The sequence below is a fragment of the Giraffa tippelskirchi genome, chromosome 12 (genome assembly GCF_054371585.1).
Source record: "Giraffa tippelskirchi isolate mGirTip1 chromosome 12, T2T-mGirTip1v1.2.pri, whole genome shotgun sequence".
NCBI lineage: Eukaryota > Metazoa > Chordata > Mammalia > Artiodactyla > Giraffidae > Giraffa > Giraffa tippelskirchi.
In genome coordinates, this window is record NC_137286.1 from 146,619,007 (window position 1) to 146,640,671 (window position 21,665).

Consider the following 21,665-nt stretch of genomic DNA (forward strand, 5'->3'; position numbering starts at 1 on the left):
GACTGTCTGTATCTAGTAATACTTTTTAAGCACAGATTTTTAAAAGATGAAAATAAAACATAGTTTAACATTTTATCATGCTAATCTGTTGCAATGAGTCAGTCAGATCTGAGGCTTGCCTCACTAGGAAAGCTAGCTTCAAACCAAATACTGATTTTCCTCCTGTAATTCACACTTGTCTATTGAAACAGTGACCCAATGTTCTTTTAAGATTTTAAATTTCCTCTTAAGAGTCCTTCGAATAGCTTTCAAGTTTGCAACCCGACTTTGATCCTCCCCAACAATCACATGAGACACTCCCTCAGCCAAACAGGAAACTACTTGTGCTCCATGAAATCGAAGCTCCAAGGCTGTGATGGCTAACCTAGCTCCCTTGATTCTGGTACTTAAGTCATTGATGACAGTGTACAAGTCCACATAAACGGTGTGGTGTCTAAACATGCTAAGAGGCGCACTGGCCCAGGAATACCTGTGTTCCAAATCAGCAATCACAGGACTCATCTCCCCAGGAGTCTGCTCACCAGCGTTTTTAATTCCCGAAAACACTTCCTTCAGTTGGTGCAAATCTGTGTCAACAAAGTAACTATCCCCGTACTGGTCATATTCCTGGGCGAAGTGCTGCTTTGTCAACGGGCACATGTGGATCATGAAGTGGGGCTGCCAGGGCACACAGCTTCTAGTCCTAAAACACTCTAGCAGCCACTCTGGCTTGACAACATCATATTTATCTGAAGAGACAATATTCTTCACTCGAATGTTCTCAGACCCTGCGATCACACAGTACGTGTCTGGGCCTGGATTCTGTACTATGTAACCACCCAATTCGGCGATTCTGTTCTCCAGGTCAGGCTTGGGATGGCTGCTGGTTCCACTCATGACACAAAACTCCACGTCTTCAAACACAGTAGAAACCCTGTTTACGTTAGAAAGGTTGGGAGCTTTCAGGTGCTCAATAATTCCAATGACTTTCTTCATCTTTGGGGCAGCTTTCCGCTTTTTCTCTTGCGGTTCATCATCGGCACCCATGTAAAGGTGTCTGGATGCGAGCTTTCCGCAGGCTTTCCCTCGAAGTTGCTCTAAGTCCTCCAGGGATGTACATTCATACCATTCTTTGTCTTCTCTTATCTTCTCAATCCGGGGAAAACGCAACGTGCAGCCGGTTTTATACATGTCACTGGGGACGATCTCTGTGGCCTTAACCTGAACAATGACTGAATTGCAAGGCTCGATGTAGACCTCTGGCTTCTCTGTTCCACACAGAATGTTGCTTGGTGGGGCTTTCCTGTGAAAAGGCTTCCAGTGTTTGGCCAACTTCAAACCCAGGTCATACAGTTCTTTCATGGTGTAACCCGAGCCAACGCGACACAGAGTATGAAACACTGAGGGTTTCTCACCAGAAGGGGGCTTCTCTGCCACAGCACACAAAAAATGAGACATCATCCCACCCCGGGCACCTTTCCCCCAGTAGCCCCCGATGATTAAGATGTCCAGCTCATCCATCAGTCCATTGACATACTCTGGTTTAATTTTTAACCATCCTTCACCTCTTTTATCTGGCTTGTAAATGGACAGTGGGTGTTTTACCATGATCCCCTCTTCTCTTTTATCTATCGCTTCATTCAAAGCATCAATTACTTCTTTCTTAGTATGAGCTTGTGTTTTCTGCACTATCTCTATTCTACCTGGTACAGGTGTGAAAACACTATTAAGAATTTCGTACCTCTTTCTCAGGGTCTCATGTCCTAGCTTTTTATCATTAACCATCAACACATCAAAAACACAGTAACAAGTCTGCAGCTCAGAATCTTCCACCATTCTTTTAATATCAAACTTATTCCCCTTTTGCATAAAAGTCTGTGTGTTAGGGTTGTAGGCCATCATCTCACCGTCGAGGATACAGTTCAGCACATCTGTTTTGAATGCATTATGAATGAATGGTGTGAGGGACCCTTCCTGTGGGGAAGCACCAAACTGGTCCTCATAGTTATACCCGTTGCGAGAGAAGTACCGGTACACATCCCCATCCTTGTGCATCTGCATCCGCTCGCCGTCCAGCTTGGTTTCGATATAGAACCTCTGGTGTTTCATGTCCTTCTCAATTCGCTCGATATCTGCTATAGCGGCCAGCATGGGTTTAAAGGCAGAGAATAAGGTGATGGAAATGTCACTGAGTCCCACTGAAGGATCGTGCAGTTGCCTACAGACCTTCTCGAGATCTGTGGTGACATTATGCAACTCGGCAGCATCACTGTGAAAAACAGAAAATACAGTTTGCTGACTAAAGCCAAGCTTTAGGTCCTTAACGATCATCCGTATCAGCCACTTTTGTTCAAGCGCTGAACTCTGAGTTATAAGCTGAAGAACACTCTTCTTCATTAGGTCTTTCCTTTTGGCAGAATTATTGCTGGCGATGGAGTCTAAAATGTCATTTACTTGCTGAATGCTTAGGCTTCCTTTCTGTAGACATCTGGGTTTCAATACAAAGTACGCAATCATCGCAAAGTCTCCAGCATCTCCACGGGTTCCAGTCGGTGTTCTGTACTTCAAAAGTTTAAGGGCATCTTTTCCATCTCGAGGCAAGTTAAGCAATTCAATATAAAGCTTAGCCAGCATAGTTTCTTTGATTCCATAAGCCATTCTCTCTCTTTCCAGCTGAGGAAGAATAAGTCTCATGGCTGGATAAAAAGAATCTGTGACATCTTTTTGGTTCTTGTGAAGGGCATCGTGAAATTTTCTCCAAGAATCTAAAAATTCTTTGAAGTGTCTGATTTTTTCTGCACGCCCTTTACTTCTCTGTATTCGTTCTAAAGTTGAACATAAATCTGCAAAAGGAACATGAGATGCAACAGTCTGTGAGGTTTGTGAGGCAGCCATAGAAGCGATGGTGAATCTTCTGGTTTATCTGGTAAAGCAAAAAGAGAGTAACTTTAAAAGACAAAATTCAACTAAATATTTAATGTAAAGACCTTATAGAGAGTGTGTGGTTTATAATAAATGTTCAGTAACATTCATTAAATGGAAACAGATCAATGCTATAAATGACGTCTCTCTGCAAACTCTACACTGAATGATAATCAACTATTTTGCTTCAATCCCAGTTCATTTCTGGGCTCCTGAGGTCTTTTCTTGTATTTCTCTTCTTTTTCTTTCAGACCACCATCACACAGCATCAGAAACAAACTCTTTTTCTTTATTTACAAACAATTTTTCACATTTTATCTTATTTTTTTATTATAGTTGATTTACAATGCTGTATACATTTCTGCTGTAGAGCAAAGTGATTCAATTATACATATGTGTGTGTGTGTGTGTGATTTTTTCCTATTTTTTTTATTATGGTTTATCACAGGATATTGAATATAGTTCCCTGTGCTATACAGGAGGACCTTGTTGTTTATCCATTATAGGTAGGAAAAAAACTTCTTAAAATCATATTTTTACCAAATCACTGGTTCACTGAATTGCAATTTGGCTGAACTGAACTTGTGCATAGATAATCCAGACCCCTTCCCCTCCAAATAAGCACCCTCTCCTTCCTGACAAAGTCTATGACTGTTCACTATCACTTCTTCACTGCTCTGACAAGTCACTCTGGCAGCCAAAGCCCAAATCAAAATACTCTCCCCATAAAATTCTCACTTTACCTATCTCTCAACTCTAGCATCACAGTTCGTACAGTTTCACAAATTTAAATTCATTAGCACAGCTTTTTGGCTCATATTCTCATGCCAGTAATCCTCAAACCACCTGCTGACTACATATGGGCTAGACACTGTGCTATGGGCAAATACAGTACACTTCTGCCTTAGGTGCACATTCTGTAATGAAAAGAGGATGTTATGGGAATGATTATAAAGTGCTAATTGCTTTAATAAAAATATAACAAAAGTAAAATGGCATGAGACAGAGCCCCCCACTGAAGAATCTTCTAAAGTCACTGAGGAAAAAATGGGGACCTTGCTGGACTAGGGTCTAGAATATTTGCTAAAGTGGTTACCACAAGCATAAAATTACTTTGAAGCTTTAAATATTTGTGCACGTTCTATTAAAATCTATAACAGAACTATTTTAATATGGTTTAAACTATGTAACACTAAAATATACTAACTTTTCCCAAAAAAGATTTAAGTAAAATGTGTACTCTAAGAATCTGAAGAATGCCTTATCTTGTAGTTTCAGACACCTCTTGGCAAGTTCCCAAGTAGCCCAAAGAGCATGGAGCCAGAGCTGCTTCCAGGAGTAGGCAGATCTCGTGTGGTACAGAGTCCAGGAGAGTCCCCACCCCAGGAAACAAAAGGGAATTGCACAGTGTCAGCACAAGGCCACGTAACCTAGCAGTTGGCACAAGGAATCAATCACCATACCACATTTACTGAACTGTCAGTCTCTGGAGGTTAGAAATTGGTGTAATTTGTACCACATAAATTGGCACATAGGAGTTCATCGGTTTGTTGAATGAATTACTAAAACGCGGAGCTGAGTTCCTGGAAAAGCACACCAGGGAAAGCCAGGAGCTGATCACACACCCACACACACACAAGTGGTGGAGTGTTTGGTTAAAACATTCAGCAGTCAGGACCACTTTGGGGAAGGTGAACAACATCTATTTGGGGGCCTATAGGGAAAAACAGCCTCCCTTCTCAGTCAAATTCCTGGCAAAGGAAACCCAACTTCTACCCAGTCAGTCAGGCTAGGAGAAGACCACAATGCTGAGTCTTTTATTTTTGAATATGGGAGCTGGCTTCCCCTCGCTATCTCATTTGCATAACTGACTGCACCACCTGTTTAGATCTGTTCACTGTCTCATCTCTCAAGACCTGCTCCCTCAACCCAGTACATTATGACACAATGCCCTGTTTACAATTCACATACAATATGTATAAAACGAAGTACGCTGAGAAACACTTCTTTGAATGCTCAAGTCTGGTGTATGGTTTCTGATCTATCTGTAGATTCTACTGTGAACTCAAAGTCAGTTTCCCTCAGAAAGTCCCAGGCAAGGACCCAAATTACAGGAGCAGTGAGAACCACATAATGACGTAGATCTATACATGCGTCCTAAGACTGTCACATAAGTAACAAAGTTCCAAAATTGCTATAAAATGAATACACCTCGAAAATTTTTACTTACGAAAACTGTACAAAAAGTCAAATATTAGTATTTCCACTGCTTTTTTACACACTCTTATTTTTTGGAATCTGAGCATTTTAGCTGATATTTTTGATTTGTGAAAAAGCAAAACAAGTTTGTGCTTAGGGCTCAGAAGTCCAATAAATCTGAGTTTAAGTATGAAGTCTAACACTTATTAGCTGTGTGATATGACGCACTATTTAATTTCTCTACTATTTAACTTTTCTAAGTTTCCTTAAGTGTGAAATGAGGTTGATAACTACATATAAATTAGGACGACATCTGACAATTTACGTAAGATGCTTAACGTAGTACATGACATTTAATAAGCCCCTGACCGATTTCAGTACTATAATGCTTGTTGGTTCAAAAAAAAAAACAAAAAACACCACTGAAAACATAAATATTACAAAGTACCAAGCAAAGCTCTTAAGAGAATGAATACAAGAATTAGTACTAATAATGACTCATCATTCATTCAACTGCTGCCTAGATCGCCGCCCTAAAGCGAAAACAAACCAGCGAGGTTTTATTCCGTGAATATGGGAGAGGAGTCAACGCTAGTTTATTGGAGAGAAAGTGACTGTACAACCCTCGACAAGACAAAAGGGATTACACCTTCCACAGCATTTTGTGATATTCTGGAAGAACCTCAGGAGAAAGAAATTAGTCGTGAGAAAAAAACCAGTGTAAGAAGAGAAACAAGCATTCCCCCCAAGCCCACACTCGCTCATATCCCTCAGGCCAGATTTCCGTGCAAAATCACTGAAGGACCCACACTACTCCCATCAACTGCGCCAGAGGGTCCCCATTTGGCAGGGTGGGCGCCTGAATCTTGGCAATTCAAACAGCCAACACGGTTCTTGAGAGAGTCAAAGGCACCACATTCCCTCGCCTCATGTCCCAAGGGTGGGGTCCCGAGCAAGCACCCTGAAGCCGAGACGGGGCTTCTAACGCAGCGCGTCGCCAGGGCATCGACGCCCCCTCACCTGGGGTCGCCGGCGGATGAACCGAAGGACCAAGGAGAAACCTGAACTCTTAGGACCACAGCGTTTGCTGGACTGACAAGACGAGACACGGCCCCCGCCTCCTTGGCAACACTTGTCCAGCCTTCGCCTCACCTCTGGGCCCTCCCCGGAATCCGAGGTCCCTCCCCCGCCGCGGCTCGAGCCTCCTACCTGAACTGAAATCGCAGGCGCCGCCACCAAACCGGAAGCAGGAGCGCGGGAAGTCGCTTCCGGAAGCTGCTCCCTGCGCAGGCGCAGTCGCTTACCTGCGGACGGGGCGGTCCCGACTTAATAGGATGCTGTGCGCAAGCGCCGTCTGCACCTGCGGGGTCCAGAGGCTGTGATGTCAGGGAGACGACGTGCGCAGGCGCAGTAACCTTCCGGAGGGCTCTGGAGAACCGCCCGACTGGCTGCGCTGCGGAGGACCGGAGGCAGCTTTACAGTGTGGTTACAAACACATATCCGGTTGGCCTCAGCAGCAGATCCTATTTGCAAACGGTTGACCCGCGAGAGTGGATTTCGTCGCGAAGTAAGACCGCAAAACACTTTGTCCAGTGGCTCGTTATTGGCACTTTGAGCCTGTGCCTCTCTTTAGGCTGCTCTTGGCAGGTGACAACCTCTCGAGTTCCGCTCCCTACGTGTAAAGAGTGGTACCAACACTCATTTCCGTGGTTGTGAAACCGCCCAGGGGGGAAGAGGGCGCCTTCCTTCGCCAAACGTCTGCTGTTTCATTTAGGTGGAAAAATATGCTTTTGCAAAATTGTCTAAGCCTGTGCTTTCCTATGTGTTTTTCATGATGGTGCAAACTGTGATGAGTTCTCGTCTAATTCATGAGAATAAAAAATGTGTAATTCATAATATAAACAGTTGCATACTCGGAAATCAACTGTGGACTTCTAGTTTATATTCAAGGATTCAAAATAAAACCATGCCACAAATCTTTATTGAGCAGCTACTATGATATTGTAATTGTACTACACAGGCAAAATTGAGAAACGAAAACAAACCGAATCCTTACGTTCTAGGAGCTATAGATTTCTACCAGTATCTTCTTATGCCTTGTCCTCTTCCACCATGGAAAACTGAGAATTTATTCATAAAGTGTAGGAGGAAACAACTTTTAGAATTAGACACTTCATTTTAGCATAAAATACTATTGCTTTAAAATGAAATTTGCTGCAACAGGCTTGAAGAATACATCTTGAAGCCGTTAAATGCCCTTAGGAGTTGTCTACTGTACAAAAGCCTCTTTTTACAAACGAACACACATTTAATTCACAGTACTAATATATAGTAAAGCTAGACTGAGGTCTAGCTCCTTCTAGCCCAACAGTTAATTGCTTTATATGTCTAATTCACCTCTATTGACTGAATATTTCTCTGAAATCACTTGACTTGTAAAGTCACATGGTACTGTTTTGTGGGTAATTCTCCCACCTACTAGTCAACTTATCTGTGTACTTGGGAGGAATATTCCATAGTGTTAAGTGAAAGGATCCCCTACACGCCCATCTTCTGCAAAGGCATTCCTGTACGTTTTCGTACCTTGTTCAGCGTCTATTGAGGCTTCTATAATGCTGGGGACTGTGCTCTGTACTAGTGATGTAACAGGGGACCCATGAATCACGAAACCAAACTCTCAAGTTGATTCAAATCCCACTCTCCAATTTACCATGTTATTGTAGCCTTTCTAATGCTTGGTTCAAAGAGAATCAACAATTTTTCATTAAGTATCTGCTCGAGTTGCTTTGATTATTAGTTTATTTTCGTAAGCGGTCGTCTGTCTTGGTGGGTGGTGCTTATCAGCTAATAACAGGAATTATTATCAAGAGCCTCTGTGAGCTGGAGCTTTCAATCTGGTAGCGATTTCACTTTTTAAGAAACCATTATGACATATCCTCTATAGATATAAAACAGAGTCCAGAGAATAGGGACTGACAGGAGACAGACACCTATAAACAAACAATTTGGTACAACTTGGTGCGCAGGGGGTTGACCGTGAAAGTCACGACGTTCCAGCTTCAGACTCCCATTTGTGTGGTTCCATCCAAGGCCGTGTTAGGGGGCCCTGGAGATGTTGCCACGGTCTTGGGTTTTTGTAAAAAGTTGCAAAAGGTAGTTTTGAATTTTTTTCTTTTTTCTTTTTTTTTAAATAAAAGGGCCGTCTAAGTGGTCGGGGCCTGATAAAACATGCATTCGCTCGTGACGGTGCACCCTGACGAAGGTAGGAGCGGGCTGGGCTGGAAGAAGACAAGAAGTTAAGTGCCCTTATGGAAGCCCTTATGGAAGTGGCGGAACTCACTGCCATACCTCTAACAACCTTCTGGGGCAGACACTCTTTCTTCGGGAAGAAAAGCGTCCCGCAGCAGATCTTGAGGCATCAGAGGCAGGGTGGGAGGCCTACCGGTGCTCGGAGGATGCCTTACACCCACGGCGGGGGTACCCAGCCCACCACGATCGCACGAGGTACCCGGCCTCGCGGTATCTTGTCCGTCCCGGGCCTCCGTCGCCGGGGCCTCGCCCACACTCCCCCGCCCCTACCGGGCCGCCGTCTCTGCGCATGCCCAGGAGAGCGGGGGCAGCCTTCCCCGCTCCCGGGAGGAAGGGCCAGAGCAGGTGATGTGGGAGCCGGCGGGGGCATTTGCCGGCGACACCGAGCGTGGGCCGGAAGTGGGAGAGCCGAGCGCGGCGCCGCGGGAGCTCGGGGCCAGACCGTGGCGACGGCGGCGGCGGCCCCGCGGCGGGAGGCGGAGGAGGAGGACGATGAGGAGCGACGGAAGCGGCGCCGGGGGACGCTGCTGCGCGGCGCCGGCTCCCGAGTGCGCGGCCTGCCCGCGGGTCTGAGTGAGTGCGGGGCGGCCGGCGGGGGGTCTCGGGGGAGCTGCTCGCCGCGGTGCCGTGCGGGGGCGCCTCCGCCGGCTGAGGGGGCCGGAGAAGCCCTGACGGACGCCGCGGTGGGCGCCCGGGGCGCGCCTGTGCCCCGCGGGCCGGGAGGAGGCTCGAGGAGCGTCCGAGAGCCGCTGTCCGCGGCGTCTGCGGGGACGCGCGCGAACCCCCGCGCCCCCGCCGCGGCCCGCCCACCCTCGCGACGGGTGCGGCCGGAGCCCCGCTCCCAGGGCTCAGGGGGCTGGGGGCGGCCCGGGCCGCTTCACGTCAGGGTCAGGCCCTGAGAGCCGCGGCTGTCGGGGCAGGAACTATCGGGGCGCTGACGGAGCCGCCCCGGAGCACCCTCGTGGAGTTGAAAGTCAGTCTGGCTGCACACGCCCGTGTCAGCAACGTGTATGGATGTTTTTCTGTAAAATGCATCACGAGAGTTTACCGCCCAATCGTCACAACCCCCCCCCCCCAACAAATCTTATTCAATGGCCCTTTGAGTTACTTTGACCCTGTAGTAGGGACTCAATGGAAAGACAGGAGATGCGGGCTCTTAGGTGTCAAGCTCGCTTTTCCTGGCATCTTATTCCTGGTATCATTCGGCGTGGGGTAGTTAATTCTTCATCGTGGGCAGGCTTAGATTGCTCGCATGTCTTTTTTGCTAAAAGGTTAAGTTTTGTTCCAAATAAGTAAATAAGAAGTCACGATTGACCGTCTAGTGTTCTGTCCTAATAATTGTCCTGCTGAAGACCTAGACCGCTCAACCCAGTCATTGTTAATAGAGACTTATTGGGTGCGCAGCTTTGGCTCAATCTCCTGAAAATCCTTAGGCGGATTTCCATAAGGTGATGTCACTGTCGTCAAGGAATCCGCAGGCCGTGTAAAGCAGGTGAGTTAGGCTACACTAGTGAGTGCCACCGCGTGAGTTTGTGCAAACTGCAGGATGTGGCGTGGTTGGCAGTAGGGAGCAGAGGTCTAGGAAAGGCTTTCTGAAGGAACTGCCACCCGCGCTGGGTTTTGATAGAAAACAAGAAGGCGTCGCCCTCATTACTTCCTGTGTGCAACGACTCAGGTATTCTGCGAGTCCTGCCGTTCTTTAGAACCCAGGTCGAGCAGACCTGCTAGTTGTACTTTCACCCATTCTGCTCTCGCAGGTAAATAGAATGCTTTAAATCCTGTCTCCTACAGGGAGCTGCGTTTACCAACGCACTGTTACATTTGATCTCAGCCGAGTTTTCATTAGGTGTTTGATCTCCTTTTTACCTATGAGGAGACATATATTTAGAAAGGGTGAATGGGTTGGCAAAAGCCACCTAGCTATTAACGTACCGAGCTTGGAAACAGGCTCCTTCCCATCGCACAGACACTGCCTGCCATTGATAGTTTCCTTTGGAATGAGGAATTTCGTTTGGAATGAGGAAAGGAAGCCAGATTGTGAATTTCTGAACATATGCATCTTGGCGTGCCTCCCATCTTCTCAGACACACCTCAGGCCTGGATGAGAGCATTTACTAACCACGCTGTCCTGGGGTAACAGTTTGACCTCAGTAGTGGGTACGGGAAACCATCCATCCTCACGTTTTGCCATGATCTTTCCTCTCTTGTCACTTACCTCACCTCAGGGGAATCTATTTCTATTTCTCTGTTTTTTCTTTAATTTAGAACTTACTTGTTACAGATGCTAAAATCTTTCTAATTCTTGTTTAGTCACCTCCAGAACGTTTGAGGTCCTTGTATACTCTTTAGAACAGACCTTTAAGAAGGGATTCTAGTTTTTTTCTAATTAAGATTTTTCTTTCCCTCAAGTGATAGGCTGCATAATAAATTACTACATTTTATGTTCCTGTTTCTTATAAGCCTTAACTCCTACAGCAGTACATTGTACTGGAATTGCAAAGCTGTAGCATTTTCAGGGCATGAACTTTATTTATGAGTTAGCCTGGGAATCTTGCTTCTCCTGTACCATTGATTTTATAAGAAAATGAATTCTAAGTTTCATCCATTTGGTTAATAGTATTTAGAACAGTATCGCTTCACAAGTTGGAAACTTCCTGAATTCCATTATCATTTTTTATTCAAACACTGTTTGCATTTTTAGCCTTGTGGATCTTTTTTCTTTTTTTTAATTTTCTTTCTTTGATATTTATACTCTCAGAACAAATTGTGATTGACTTCCATAGTGACAAGAATCTATCATTTTTGTTCTTTCAGAGTTGACTGATGTGCCAAGTCTTCTGTGTTTCAAGTGAAAGGGAAACACAAAAATGCTACTAAGTTGCTGTCTGGTATAGTATTCCAGATGTCTGTTCAGCTGATTGAAATCCCAGTTGAAATGTTCTCTGAACTCTTTGAGTTGCTCTCCAGCATATCCATAGGCAATTATTGTTCATTTGTCCCATAGGACTATTAATACTCGCTTTTTCATTATTGATGACATGTGGGTAACCACTAGGGAAATAGATAATTCATTCTGCGGTGTCTCCAGCACACTGATAGCGGCTATTTGTGTTTCCATTTCAGCTGTGCAGCTGGCATGGTTTCTTAACTCCCTGGTGCTTAGCAGAAAAGGAGATACACTAAGGCGGGAAGGCTGAATCTGCTTCTCTGTTACTCAAAACGTGACTGGAAGCTGTGAATTCCCCCAGAGGATACCATTCTCCCCTTGTGATGTAGAGGTCAGGAGTGACACATGAATTTACTTCCCACTTTTTAAGTGTTCCCTTGAACCTACGCATGGTTTTGTCACTTGTTGGTATTTTTTTTTTTAATGTATGAGCATTTTTTTTTAACACGATTTTCCTAAAATCATCAGTTGAGATGGATATAAAGGCCTTTAAAATAATAGTACACTTACTAAAAATAATACACTTACACCATTTTTAAAATGATGTTTTGTTTAAAATTGTATTTATTATTGGTTACTCTTCAGTCAGTTTGTTTTTGAGGAATTCCTGTTTAATTCATGTATAGGTAAAACAGCTTTTACAGTTTTCAAAGACCTTTTACTGTTGGCAGAATCAGTAAGTGAACATATACTGTGCAATTCAATGTAAACTTTTGCAGTTTAAAAATAATGATAATTAGCATTTACTCTTTTTGTGAGATAGTTCCAACCTTCATTAAAATAAAATTTTATCTGTGATTGAAAGAATAGCATATTTGCCCAGTTTACTCTGCTGGGAAAGATTGAAGGCAAAAGGAGAAGAGGGTGGCAGAGGATAAGATGGTTGGATAGCATCACCAGCTCAATGGACATTAATTTGAACAACTTTGGGAGATGGTGAAGGACAGGGAAGCCTGGCATGCAGCAGTCCATGGGGTCGTAAAGAGTCAGACACGACTGAGTGACGAACAACAACAAATTATTGGAACAATCATAATTAAATGTATTCATTCCCATAGTTTGAGTTTTAGTTCTTAATGTAAGTTGTTAACCTTTATTTAAAAATTTTAGATGAAATATTGCATCATAAAGGACTGATATGAAGAGACTGCCAGCTTCACAGGGAAAGCAGAGGTATTCTTTGGTGAGGAGGAGGTTGAGGGTCGTTGCTACTGTAGACTTGGAATTAATCTGGAAGGTGCTGTTTGCATCACTGGCATTGCTTCTTATTGGAGAGAATAACCTGAGTTCCCTGCACAAAGCAAAGAAAAAACCCGGCAGAGTTCATGGAAACTCATGGTGGTCTTTGTATACCAGCTTTTCTTCTTCCCCTCCATTAATTACAAACTCCTGAAACATAACGATGTCGATTATTCTGTGAGGACTCTTTAGCCAAAGTTATTTTCTACACTTTGTGCGTTGGTTAGAAATATTACTTTGATAGTGGTGGTCTGGGAAAGAGACTGAAAATATTTGATGAGTAAAATATTTTGCAAACCTCAGCTGAAATGTAAAATCACCATGTCTCCACACACCTGTGGTTTCTGGAGTCCTGTGTCTCTCAGTAACTTTTCAGGCACTCTTAAAAGTCACACAGCCAGGGCCTCCAAATTTCCACTGTACTAGTCAGTGAAAACAGTATTATTTATAATCCAATGCCTACTTTCCAATTCCAGCCTATAATTTTTCTCTATCACCTGTAAAGTAGAATTTGTGAGACGTTAGGTATTATTCAGCTAACTGCTTCCTTTTGCAAACGTAGAAACTCAGAAAGTGATGTGCAAGGATGCTCATTCAGAGTGGTTCCCCATGTTTAAATGTGAATGTGATTAGTCACCCAAGGTGTCCCAAGCAGCAGTGACGGGGTCAAAGCCAGTCACTCAGGGCGATAGATGACCCAGGCTGACAGGTCATCTCCGCGTGTTTCTCATCTGTCTTAACGCCATAATCCTTGGGAACCCAAAGAAATGATGTGTCTTTATTGAAGATATTTCTCTTCCAGCACCTAAAAAGCTTTAGAAACCTGTATATATTATAACGCACAAAAGATTTAAATTAAGGTAGTACCTCATTCTTAATTTAAAGGTGTTAAGTCTCTGCAGAAAAAGGCACTAAAATTATGTAGTTAGGCAGGGTACAACAGCGGTGCTCATACTTTTTTTGTTTCAGAACACCTTCACATTTTAAAAAATTGTTGAGGACTCCAAAGAGTTTTTGTATATGTAGACTATATAGAAAGATATTTATTGTGTTAGAAATTAAGAGTGGGAGCTTATAAAATACATAATTTTATCACTTAAAAATAACAGTAAAAAAATCCATCGTATTTTAACATAATAACATTTTTATGCAAAGCAGCCATCTTTGCCAAGAAATTAGCAAGGAATATAGCGCTGTTTTACATTTTTGTAAATATCTTTAATGTCTGTTTAATAGACAGGCATACTATCATGTTTCTGCATTCACTGTCATATGGTAGGTTGTTTTAGGTGAAGTTTATGAAGAAAGTCAGGCTCACACAGATTTATAGTTGTAAAGAGGTTATTTTAATAGTCTTTTCAGATAATTGTGGATATACTCAACAGATGGTAGTTTCTTAAAGATCAGTTACATTGTGGAATCTGAAATCCATATCAAAGAACTTTTTGTCTCCATTATGGTAAAATCCATTGGTTTATCTTTCAATGAATTTTTTTTACCCATGCTTGATTTTTGTGACACCAGTCATTGCTCATTGAAAATATTAGTTTACTGTGTTGGGCAGATTCTTGCAAATATTCATACACTTAATATGTTGTCAAAAATCAGATTTGTTAGCGTCATCACCATCCCAGTGCCATCAGAAAAGTTTCTTATTTCGAGGAAGCTATTGGCACCTTCACTCATTTTCCAGAAAAAATGTCTGGCAAACACACAAGTCTGAATAACCACAGTTTATCAGTTGTCTTTTTAGGTAAAAATGGTGTCACTTAAATAAAGCAGCTGGTTCACCCCACACCTCGAATGTATTTCAGTACAGTCCATAGGGTCGCAAAGATTCGGATGGAACTGAGCACACAGGCGCACTCAGCGTTAGCGCTTCACGTGCCCCCCTGGCTTGATCACTCGTTGTCACAAAATGTTGAAAAGGAGACTCACTGAGTTGTGGTAAAGAGTAAAATGGCGCCCACATTTTGCTGCCCCTGTCTTGAATCTTGCTACGGCACCAGCAGTTTCACCCATCTTTGGTTTTGTAGCACTAGTGCAAATACAGTGAAACGGCTAATAGTGTTTTAGTCTACATATATTGATCTTGTTGATCTGAAACACCCTTTGAATGGACCTTGGGGACCCCAGGAGTGTGCAGCCACACTTTGAGAACACGGGCATAGAAAGGTCTCAGGCTTCATGGGGACCTTATAGTTCACCCAGTTCAAATGCTCTCCTTCACACTGCCCTAGCCAAGTATTTATTTAGATTTTCTTTGAATGCTTCCAGTTCCTGTGAAGAACTGTGCTAAATGAATAAAAATGAGAGACATAGCTGCTTGATGGAAAGTAAGAGAAATTCTTAACCCTGGAGTTGTGCTTTGTCCTGTTATTTTAAAAAAATTGCGTATTTATAAATTTTGAATCATCTGTACTGTCTGTGATTGAGATAGCAGATGTGTGCAGGTATTGGTGGCACTGCCATTCACCTTTAAATAGGATGATAGCCTGCACTGGAATCTGACGAGGCTGGGAAAGCAACCATGGGGCTGTTCTGTGGTCTAGGCTGGGCTTGAGAACGCCCTTGAGAACTCACGTGATACTATCACTGAGGGTGGGCACACACTTGCTAGTAATCTCTCCTTTTTAAGCCTCAGCTTATAGAACAGTTATTTCAATATCTCTCCGTAGGAATGGAACCATCTGCCATCTTTTGAGTCTGTGTGTGGCAGCACGTGATGGAGGTCAGGTGAGCATGTCCGTCATCGCTCCCTCAGCTGACTGGACCCTCAGCTCACCCTGTAACCAGCAGGGTGGTTCTGACAGCTCCAAGCTATCCATTCTTTATATCTCTAACCTTAAATTGCTTATTGTGCTGATATTTAAAGATAGGAAGCATACGGAGCGGTCACGGTGAATCAAACTAGTTAATGTTGACCATAAAATTCTCACAGTGATCATCAGCAGATCCATACACTTCATTCCTATGATCCAAGTGCTAATAGAGTATAAAAAGATTACTAATTGTTTCAAAACTGTTCTTTTTAAAAAGAAACAATCATGATTAGATTTACTTTGAGTATGCATAATAGAAAATTAGTCATGTTTTTAATAGGTTATTTTTTGAGAATTGTTCACTAATATCAATGTGATACTTCTAACCACTTTATCTAAATAAAAAGCACAAACACTTACTTTTCTAAGATTGACATTTTTTATTTAGCTGTAAAACATGCTATGATAGTGTAGTTATTTTTGATACTGTAACATAGTTTTACTCTGCATGTTATTTTATATTAAGCCCTAGAATCCGTTGTTTTTCAAAAAACATTCGTTCACATATCTTGCTTTTTTGTTCATAATTTACATAAACCATGGAAAACATTGGCTAAGTAGGATTTGTTTAGCTTGGGATAAGTTTGAGTTGCTTATGAAGCGTCAGGTACTCAACAAACAGATACATTGAGATTATGGATGAAGTAGACATGAAGAATTCATAATTCATAAACAGGTATGATGGAGGCATGAGAAAGAATGAACTCCCCGAGGGAAAGAAGGGGCCGTATACAGGGCCTTGGAAAACGCCTGTGTTCGGGGTGGGTCAGAGGGAGACGCATGAGAGTCTGGTTCTCCTGGAAACGGGGGAAGATTCAGGATCTAGCTCCTTAGCGGCACGCTGCTGCGGTGTGGGCTGAGGGACATCTGCTGGACTCACCAGCAGGCGGGGCGTGCTGTTTACAAGAGAGCCTCATGACAGCTCACGCTTTCTGATGAATTCTCTTCGTGGTTAAGCAGGTGCTGGGATGGTTAAAGACACAGATAGATGGACTTGAGAGTCATTTAATGTGTGATAACTTGGCAAAGGCATAATTGAGAAATGGGAATAAGTTAGGATATTTAAGATGTGGGACTTCCCTTGTAGCTCACTCGGTAAAGAATCTGCCTGCCATGCAGGAGATCCGGGTTTGATCCCTGGGTTGGAAAGATCCCCTGGAGAAGGAAATGGCAACCCACTCCAGTATTCTTGCCTGGAGAATCCCATGGACAGAGGAGCCTGGCGGGCTGCAGTCCATGGGGTCGCAAGAGTTGGACACGACTGAGCGACTCCACCACCACCACCAGGCATAAGGTTGAAAGCATGGTAATGATGTGAAAGAAGTATGGGAGATGAGGGCTACTGGGGACCAAGCTTCTGTGCTCGACAGGTCTAATGTCCTTCCCTCTAAGCAGCTTTTCTAATTAGTATAAACTTTGGTTTCACTTTAGGTATGTTAAGCTCACCGTTTCTCTTGATGGCTTATGGTTCTGAGATGTTATCAGCAAAGCATTGCAGTGTGCAAAAGAGCCTGGCAAAAAATCCATCTCTTCTGGCAACACCTTTTATAAATGTTTGCCTCCTAAGGTGTACTTTTTAAGGGGTAACTAATTGCCTTGCTTATTCTGCATGACCAGCAGCAGTGGGCTTGGGTTCAGCTGGACGTTCTCAAAAGACCCAGTAGACCATACCTGACACCAGCCTCCCACTGCCTTGTTGAAAGATGCGGGTAGAAGGCCTGGCTTGGCAGCATCAGGTGTATCATTCCAGGTGACAGCTCAGGCCGGTGGAAAGTGGACGCAGGGCTGGGCGCAGGCAGTGCTGTGACCCAGCTGCTTCATGCTCCACAGGAAACGGGATCTTTTTGTTGCGGGACATGGGCATAGTCTCCAGGACTCAGCAGAGAACGTACCAGGCACATGCCTTACCCCACTCAGCCTAGACTTAGCTCTGCAGTGGCTTCAGGTCCACCACACAGAGTGTTCCTCGGAAACATTTCTAATCGCCTACCTTTAGGAGGTTCCCAGGGAAACAGTGATGGAGGGTTAACCAGAGGTCGTTATTTTTTCATGGAGGAGAAGAGGTTTTGTTAACCCTTTATTCACACTAATTTTTTTGGCAAAACAAATGGGAAACTTACTGCTAGCTGTAGGATCTGTGGACTGTTTTCAAGGACGTGTTCATTTTTTACTGACCATCATAGCATCTGGGTTTATGCAAAGTTATTTTTACATCTCAGCAGATGGCTCGAGTTATGGCTTGAGTAATTGTACTTCGTTGATAGTTTCAGCAAATGTATTAAATAAGAAGTCCTTCTTGGATTGTTTGCTAGATCCAGTTCCTTTAAGAGCATGGAGGTATGGTACAGAATGGGGAGCGGAAGTTATTGGCAAATGGGGTTAGGAAAAATAAGGCCGTCCATGAGCAGAGGTCTCTTTCTAAACCACTTGTATGCCGCAGTGCATTAAAGAGAAGACACACACACTCTCTAGAACATTTTTTATTAACCAATCCTTAACATTGACTTCCATTGGCTGTTCCTCAAAATGAGTTGACTGTTGCCGACTTGCACAGTGTGACAGTCCACTGCAAGCTTGCATTTGTGTATCACAGAGTCATTCAATGTAGGTGCCTTTTCAGGAATGCTTTGTGGGAAACTGCAGGGTTAATCCTGTTACTCCTAAGCAATAATGGACTCAAATACGCCACTTTTCTGATGTCCACTCTCAAATATACATGTCCAGTGTTCAAAATGCAGTTACATGAACATTTCAAAAATTCTCATTCTACCGAAAAGAAAATTGAAACTGAAAATAAGTGATACACCCAAGATTACTTAACAAACACCTGGTAGATCTGACTTCAAGGTGGTGGAATTTTACTGTGTTTTTTCCTACTATGTCACAAAACAAATGATATTTGAGTTACGCATTTCTCTGATACTTCTGTCATAAATGATTGGCTTGACTATGAAAAAAAAAAGTACCTTTTTTCACTAAAGATATATCTTAAATGATATATTTTTCCCAAATGGTACAGTGCTCTAGTATATTTGTATGTTATACCCCAAACCTTATTTATCCTAATCATTATACAAAAATTCTTTTGTCTTGATATATAAAATAAATGCCTATTTCCAAATTTTCCTAATAGAACTGCTAGGTACAAATGAAAGTCATTCTCTTACACTTACATAAATAAAGATTAAATTAACTAAGTATTAGCATTAGATGAAAGAAGAGAGTGGTGAGATGTGTTTCTGAGACCTGCCCCTATCAGTTCAGTTCAGTCGCTCAGTCGTGTCCGACTCTGTGACCCCATGAATTGCAGCACGCCAGGCCTCCCTGTCCATCACCAACTCCCGGAGTCGATCCAAACCCATGTCCATCGAGTCAGTGATGCCATCCACAACCATCTCATCCTCTGTCGTCCCCTTCTCCTCTTGCCCCCAGTCCTACCCAGCATTAGGGTCTCTTCCAATGAGTCAGCTCTTCGCATGAGGTGGCCAAAATATTGGAGTTTCAGCTTCAACATCAGTCGGTCCAATGAACACCCAGGATTGATCTCCTTTAGGATGGATTGATTGGATCTCCTTGCAGTCCAAGGGACTCTCAAGAGTCTTCTCCAACACCACAGTTCAAAAGCATCAATTCTGCGGCGCTCAGCTTTCTTCACCGTCCAACTCTCACATCCATACATGACCACTGGAAAAACCATACTGAAGGTTATAGAGTAGCCCTATCTAGTGTACTGGTGATGGACACTAGACCGTGCACTGCGTTGGTTGCTGACCTGGAACAGTTATTCAGGACTCAGTGCCATCGGCTTGTTCAGCTGCTGTAGTGTGGCCTCTTTCAGCCTGATTCTTACCCAGGTCTGACCCCTAATGCTCAGGTATTGCTGCTGTGTCTTTTAAGCTTGGATTTTTGTCTTCACCTCCCATACCTGCTTTTCTCTGGCTTACCATCGAGCGTATTGTAATAAAACTTGCCACAACTGGGTGGCAGTATTGATTTCAGAGAAACTTCAGAAAAATACTAGACTGTTGGTTTATACTCAAAGAGAGTCATTTGAACAAAAAACTCAAATTTGAAACTCCGTGTTTAGTGAACTAGTTAACTATTTTTGGTGAGATAATGATGAAAAATTAAATCTATTAAATCATCTAACTCCCCTTTATAGCCAGCATAATTTAACTTGATCTTCAGTGTTTAATTTGATGAACTAAAATGCTACATTTAAAAGTTTATGGCATACAGTAAAATTTTAAAAATAAGTCATTAACAATTATTTATTAAATTTAAGACTAACTTCTTTATGGATAGTTTTGTTAGTAAAAGAGAATGTTATTTTTTAATGGTAAATACTTAAGTAGATGACTACAGAAAATTGTAGCATCTCACCTCTTTTGCCTTTTTAAGACAGTATACCTAAACTTTATTTGATTATAAAAACATTGACTTCTGAAAGCTTTTCTTATGTATTTTCTTTACATCAGTTATATTTTTCAGCAAAGTTTTAAAAGATTTTTCTCCCGTGAGTAATTTTCTTCACTTACCTCTGGTTCTCAGATAGAATTTCTGTGTCTTTGTTTCACACCTACCCCCCAAGTGTTTACAGCCTTATCAGTATACCGTAGCAGTCTTTGTTGACTCATTGGTATGAAATGGCAGTAAGGGCTGTATAAAAGATGGAGCATGTTGCACAATACTAGCAGTCTAAAGTTTCTTTTAAATCAGTTGTGAAACACAAATTATTAGACTCTTAAAAATAATACAGTATTAGAAAAGGCTTCCCAGGTGGCACTAGTGGTAAAGAATCTGCCTGCCAATGCAGGAGATGCAAGGGACCGAGGGTTCTATCCTTGGGTTGAGAAGATCCCCTGGAGAAGGAAATGGCAGCCCACTCCAGGATTCCTGCCTGGAAAATTACATAGACAGAAGAGCCTGGTGGGCTACGGTCCATGGGGCCTCAAAGAGTCAGACACGACTGAGCGATTGAGCACAGTTTTAAATTGTTTTTTAAGTTTAGCTGCAAACCTCCAAATGGGGGGGAGGGGATACTTTATTTTTGTATCCTAGTTTAATTATAATTTTTTCTATAATGTGCAAAATTGACAATAAAGTATATTGGACTGATCTTGACAGGTTAGACTCTGTTAACTCCCTCTTTAATAAAATTTGCCCCAACCTACTTAGCTCAATAAAGTTGTAGGATACAAAATCAATATACAAAAATATGTTGTGTTTCTATATGCTAATAATGACCTATCAGAGAAATTAAAACAATCTCATGTACGATTTCATCGAAAAGAATAAATAGGCAGAACACTCTTTGACATAAATTGTGACAATGTTTTTTGGATCTGTCGAGTCATGGAAACAAAAGCAAAAAATAAACAAATGGGACCTAATTAAACTTAAAAGCTTTTGCACAGCGAAGGAAACCATAAACAAAATGAAAAGACAGCCTATGGACTGGGAAACAATATTCGCAAATCGTGAAACCAATAAGGGCTTATTTTCCAAAATAGAAAAACAGCTTATATAGCTCAATATCAAAAACACAGCAAAACACCACAACCCAATCAAAAAATGTACAGAAGACCTAACTAGACATTTCTCCAAAGAAGACATGCACATGGCCAGTGGCCCGTGAACAGATGCTCAGCGCCACTAATTAGAGAAACACAAATCAGAGCTGCAGTGAGGTGCCACCTCGGATGTTCTCCTTATAAGGAAAGAATGTTGTACCTACACCTACATATGTTGATGGCTGTTAACTAGGCTTATTTTGGTGATCATCGTACAGGAAATAAGTAGACCCGAAGCTAATGTAATGTTATGTGTCAACTTCACCTCCATTTAGAAAACTGCCCTCACCCTCCTCAGCTGACCAGTGGGTGCACCAGGAACCTTGGCGGCGTGCTTCTTGGCCTCTGGGCTCTTCTGCCTGCAGAGCTGGAACGTGGCCAATTCACTTAGGCTCCTGAGCCTCTGTTCCCTCCTGGAAAAAATTGGGAACATGGCATCAGTTTATTTCTCTGTTAAATCAAGGAAAATACATGAATGAAAGTATTTTTTAATGCATTTTTTTTTAAACTTGCATTTTTTTTTCTTTTTAGAAAATGAATATAATTTGATGCATATTTGTCTTTCATCAGTACAGCAGTGGAGGGTGAAAACAGCTTGAGAACCGAAGGGACCAAGAGAATTAGAACAGTCGGTTTTGTGGATGGACTGATGTAGGTTTCCAAGGATTCTCCTAG

The 21,665-nt window shown here is 42.6% G+C and overlaps 2 protein-coding genes across 14 annotated transcripts in view; one reads left to right on the top strand and one right to left on the bottom strand.

The window, feature by feature from the left end:
- The window catches only part of LIG4 (DNA ligase 4), an 84,063-nt gene extending 77,699 nt beyond the window's left edge, over window positions 1-6,364 (bottom strand). For 3 of the 9 annotated variants that reach the window (XR_014071657.1, XR_014071658.1, XM_081551431.1), the window contains exons 1-2: window positions 6,121-6,334; window positions 470-2,902 (exon numbers count right to left, since the gene is read on the bottom strand). Coding sequence is in view for 6 of the 9 variants with exons in the window: in XM_081551431.1 (XP_081407557.1) it covers window positions 470-2,874 (2,405 nt within the window). In the remaining 3 variants the exon portion in view is untranslated. Of the gene's footprint in view, window positions 1-67; window positions 2,903-6,120 lie in introns of those variants that run through there. The other 6 variants (XR_014071659.1, XM_081551432.1, XM_081551430.1 and 3 more) reach the window with 5 other exon arrangements.
- ABHD13 (abhydrolase domain containing 13) overlaps window positions 1-21,665 on the top strand; it is a 60,544-nt gene that overhangs the window by 33,809 nt on the left and 5,070 nt on the right. The window contains exons 1-3 of one of the 5 annotated variants that reach the window (XR_014071660.1): window positions 6,508-6,667; window positions 8,298-8,982; window positions 21,522-21,641. Coding sequence is in view for 2 of the 5 variants with exons in the window: in XM_081551437.1 (XP_081407563.1) it covers window positions 8,409-8,982; window positions 21,566-21,641 (650 nt within the window). In the remaining 3 variants the exon portion in view is untranslated. Of the gene's footprint in view, window positions 1-6,507; window positions 6,668-7,070; window positions 8,983-21,521; window positions 21,642-21,665 lie in introns of those variants that run through there. The other 4 variants (XM_081551437.1, XM_081551436.1, XM_081551433.1 and 1 more) reach the window with 4 other exon arrangements.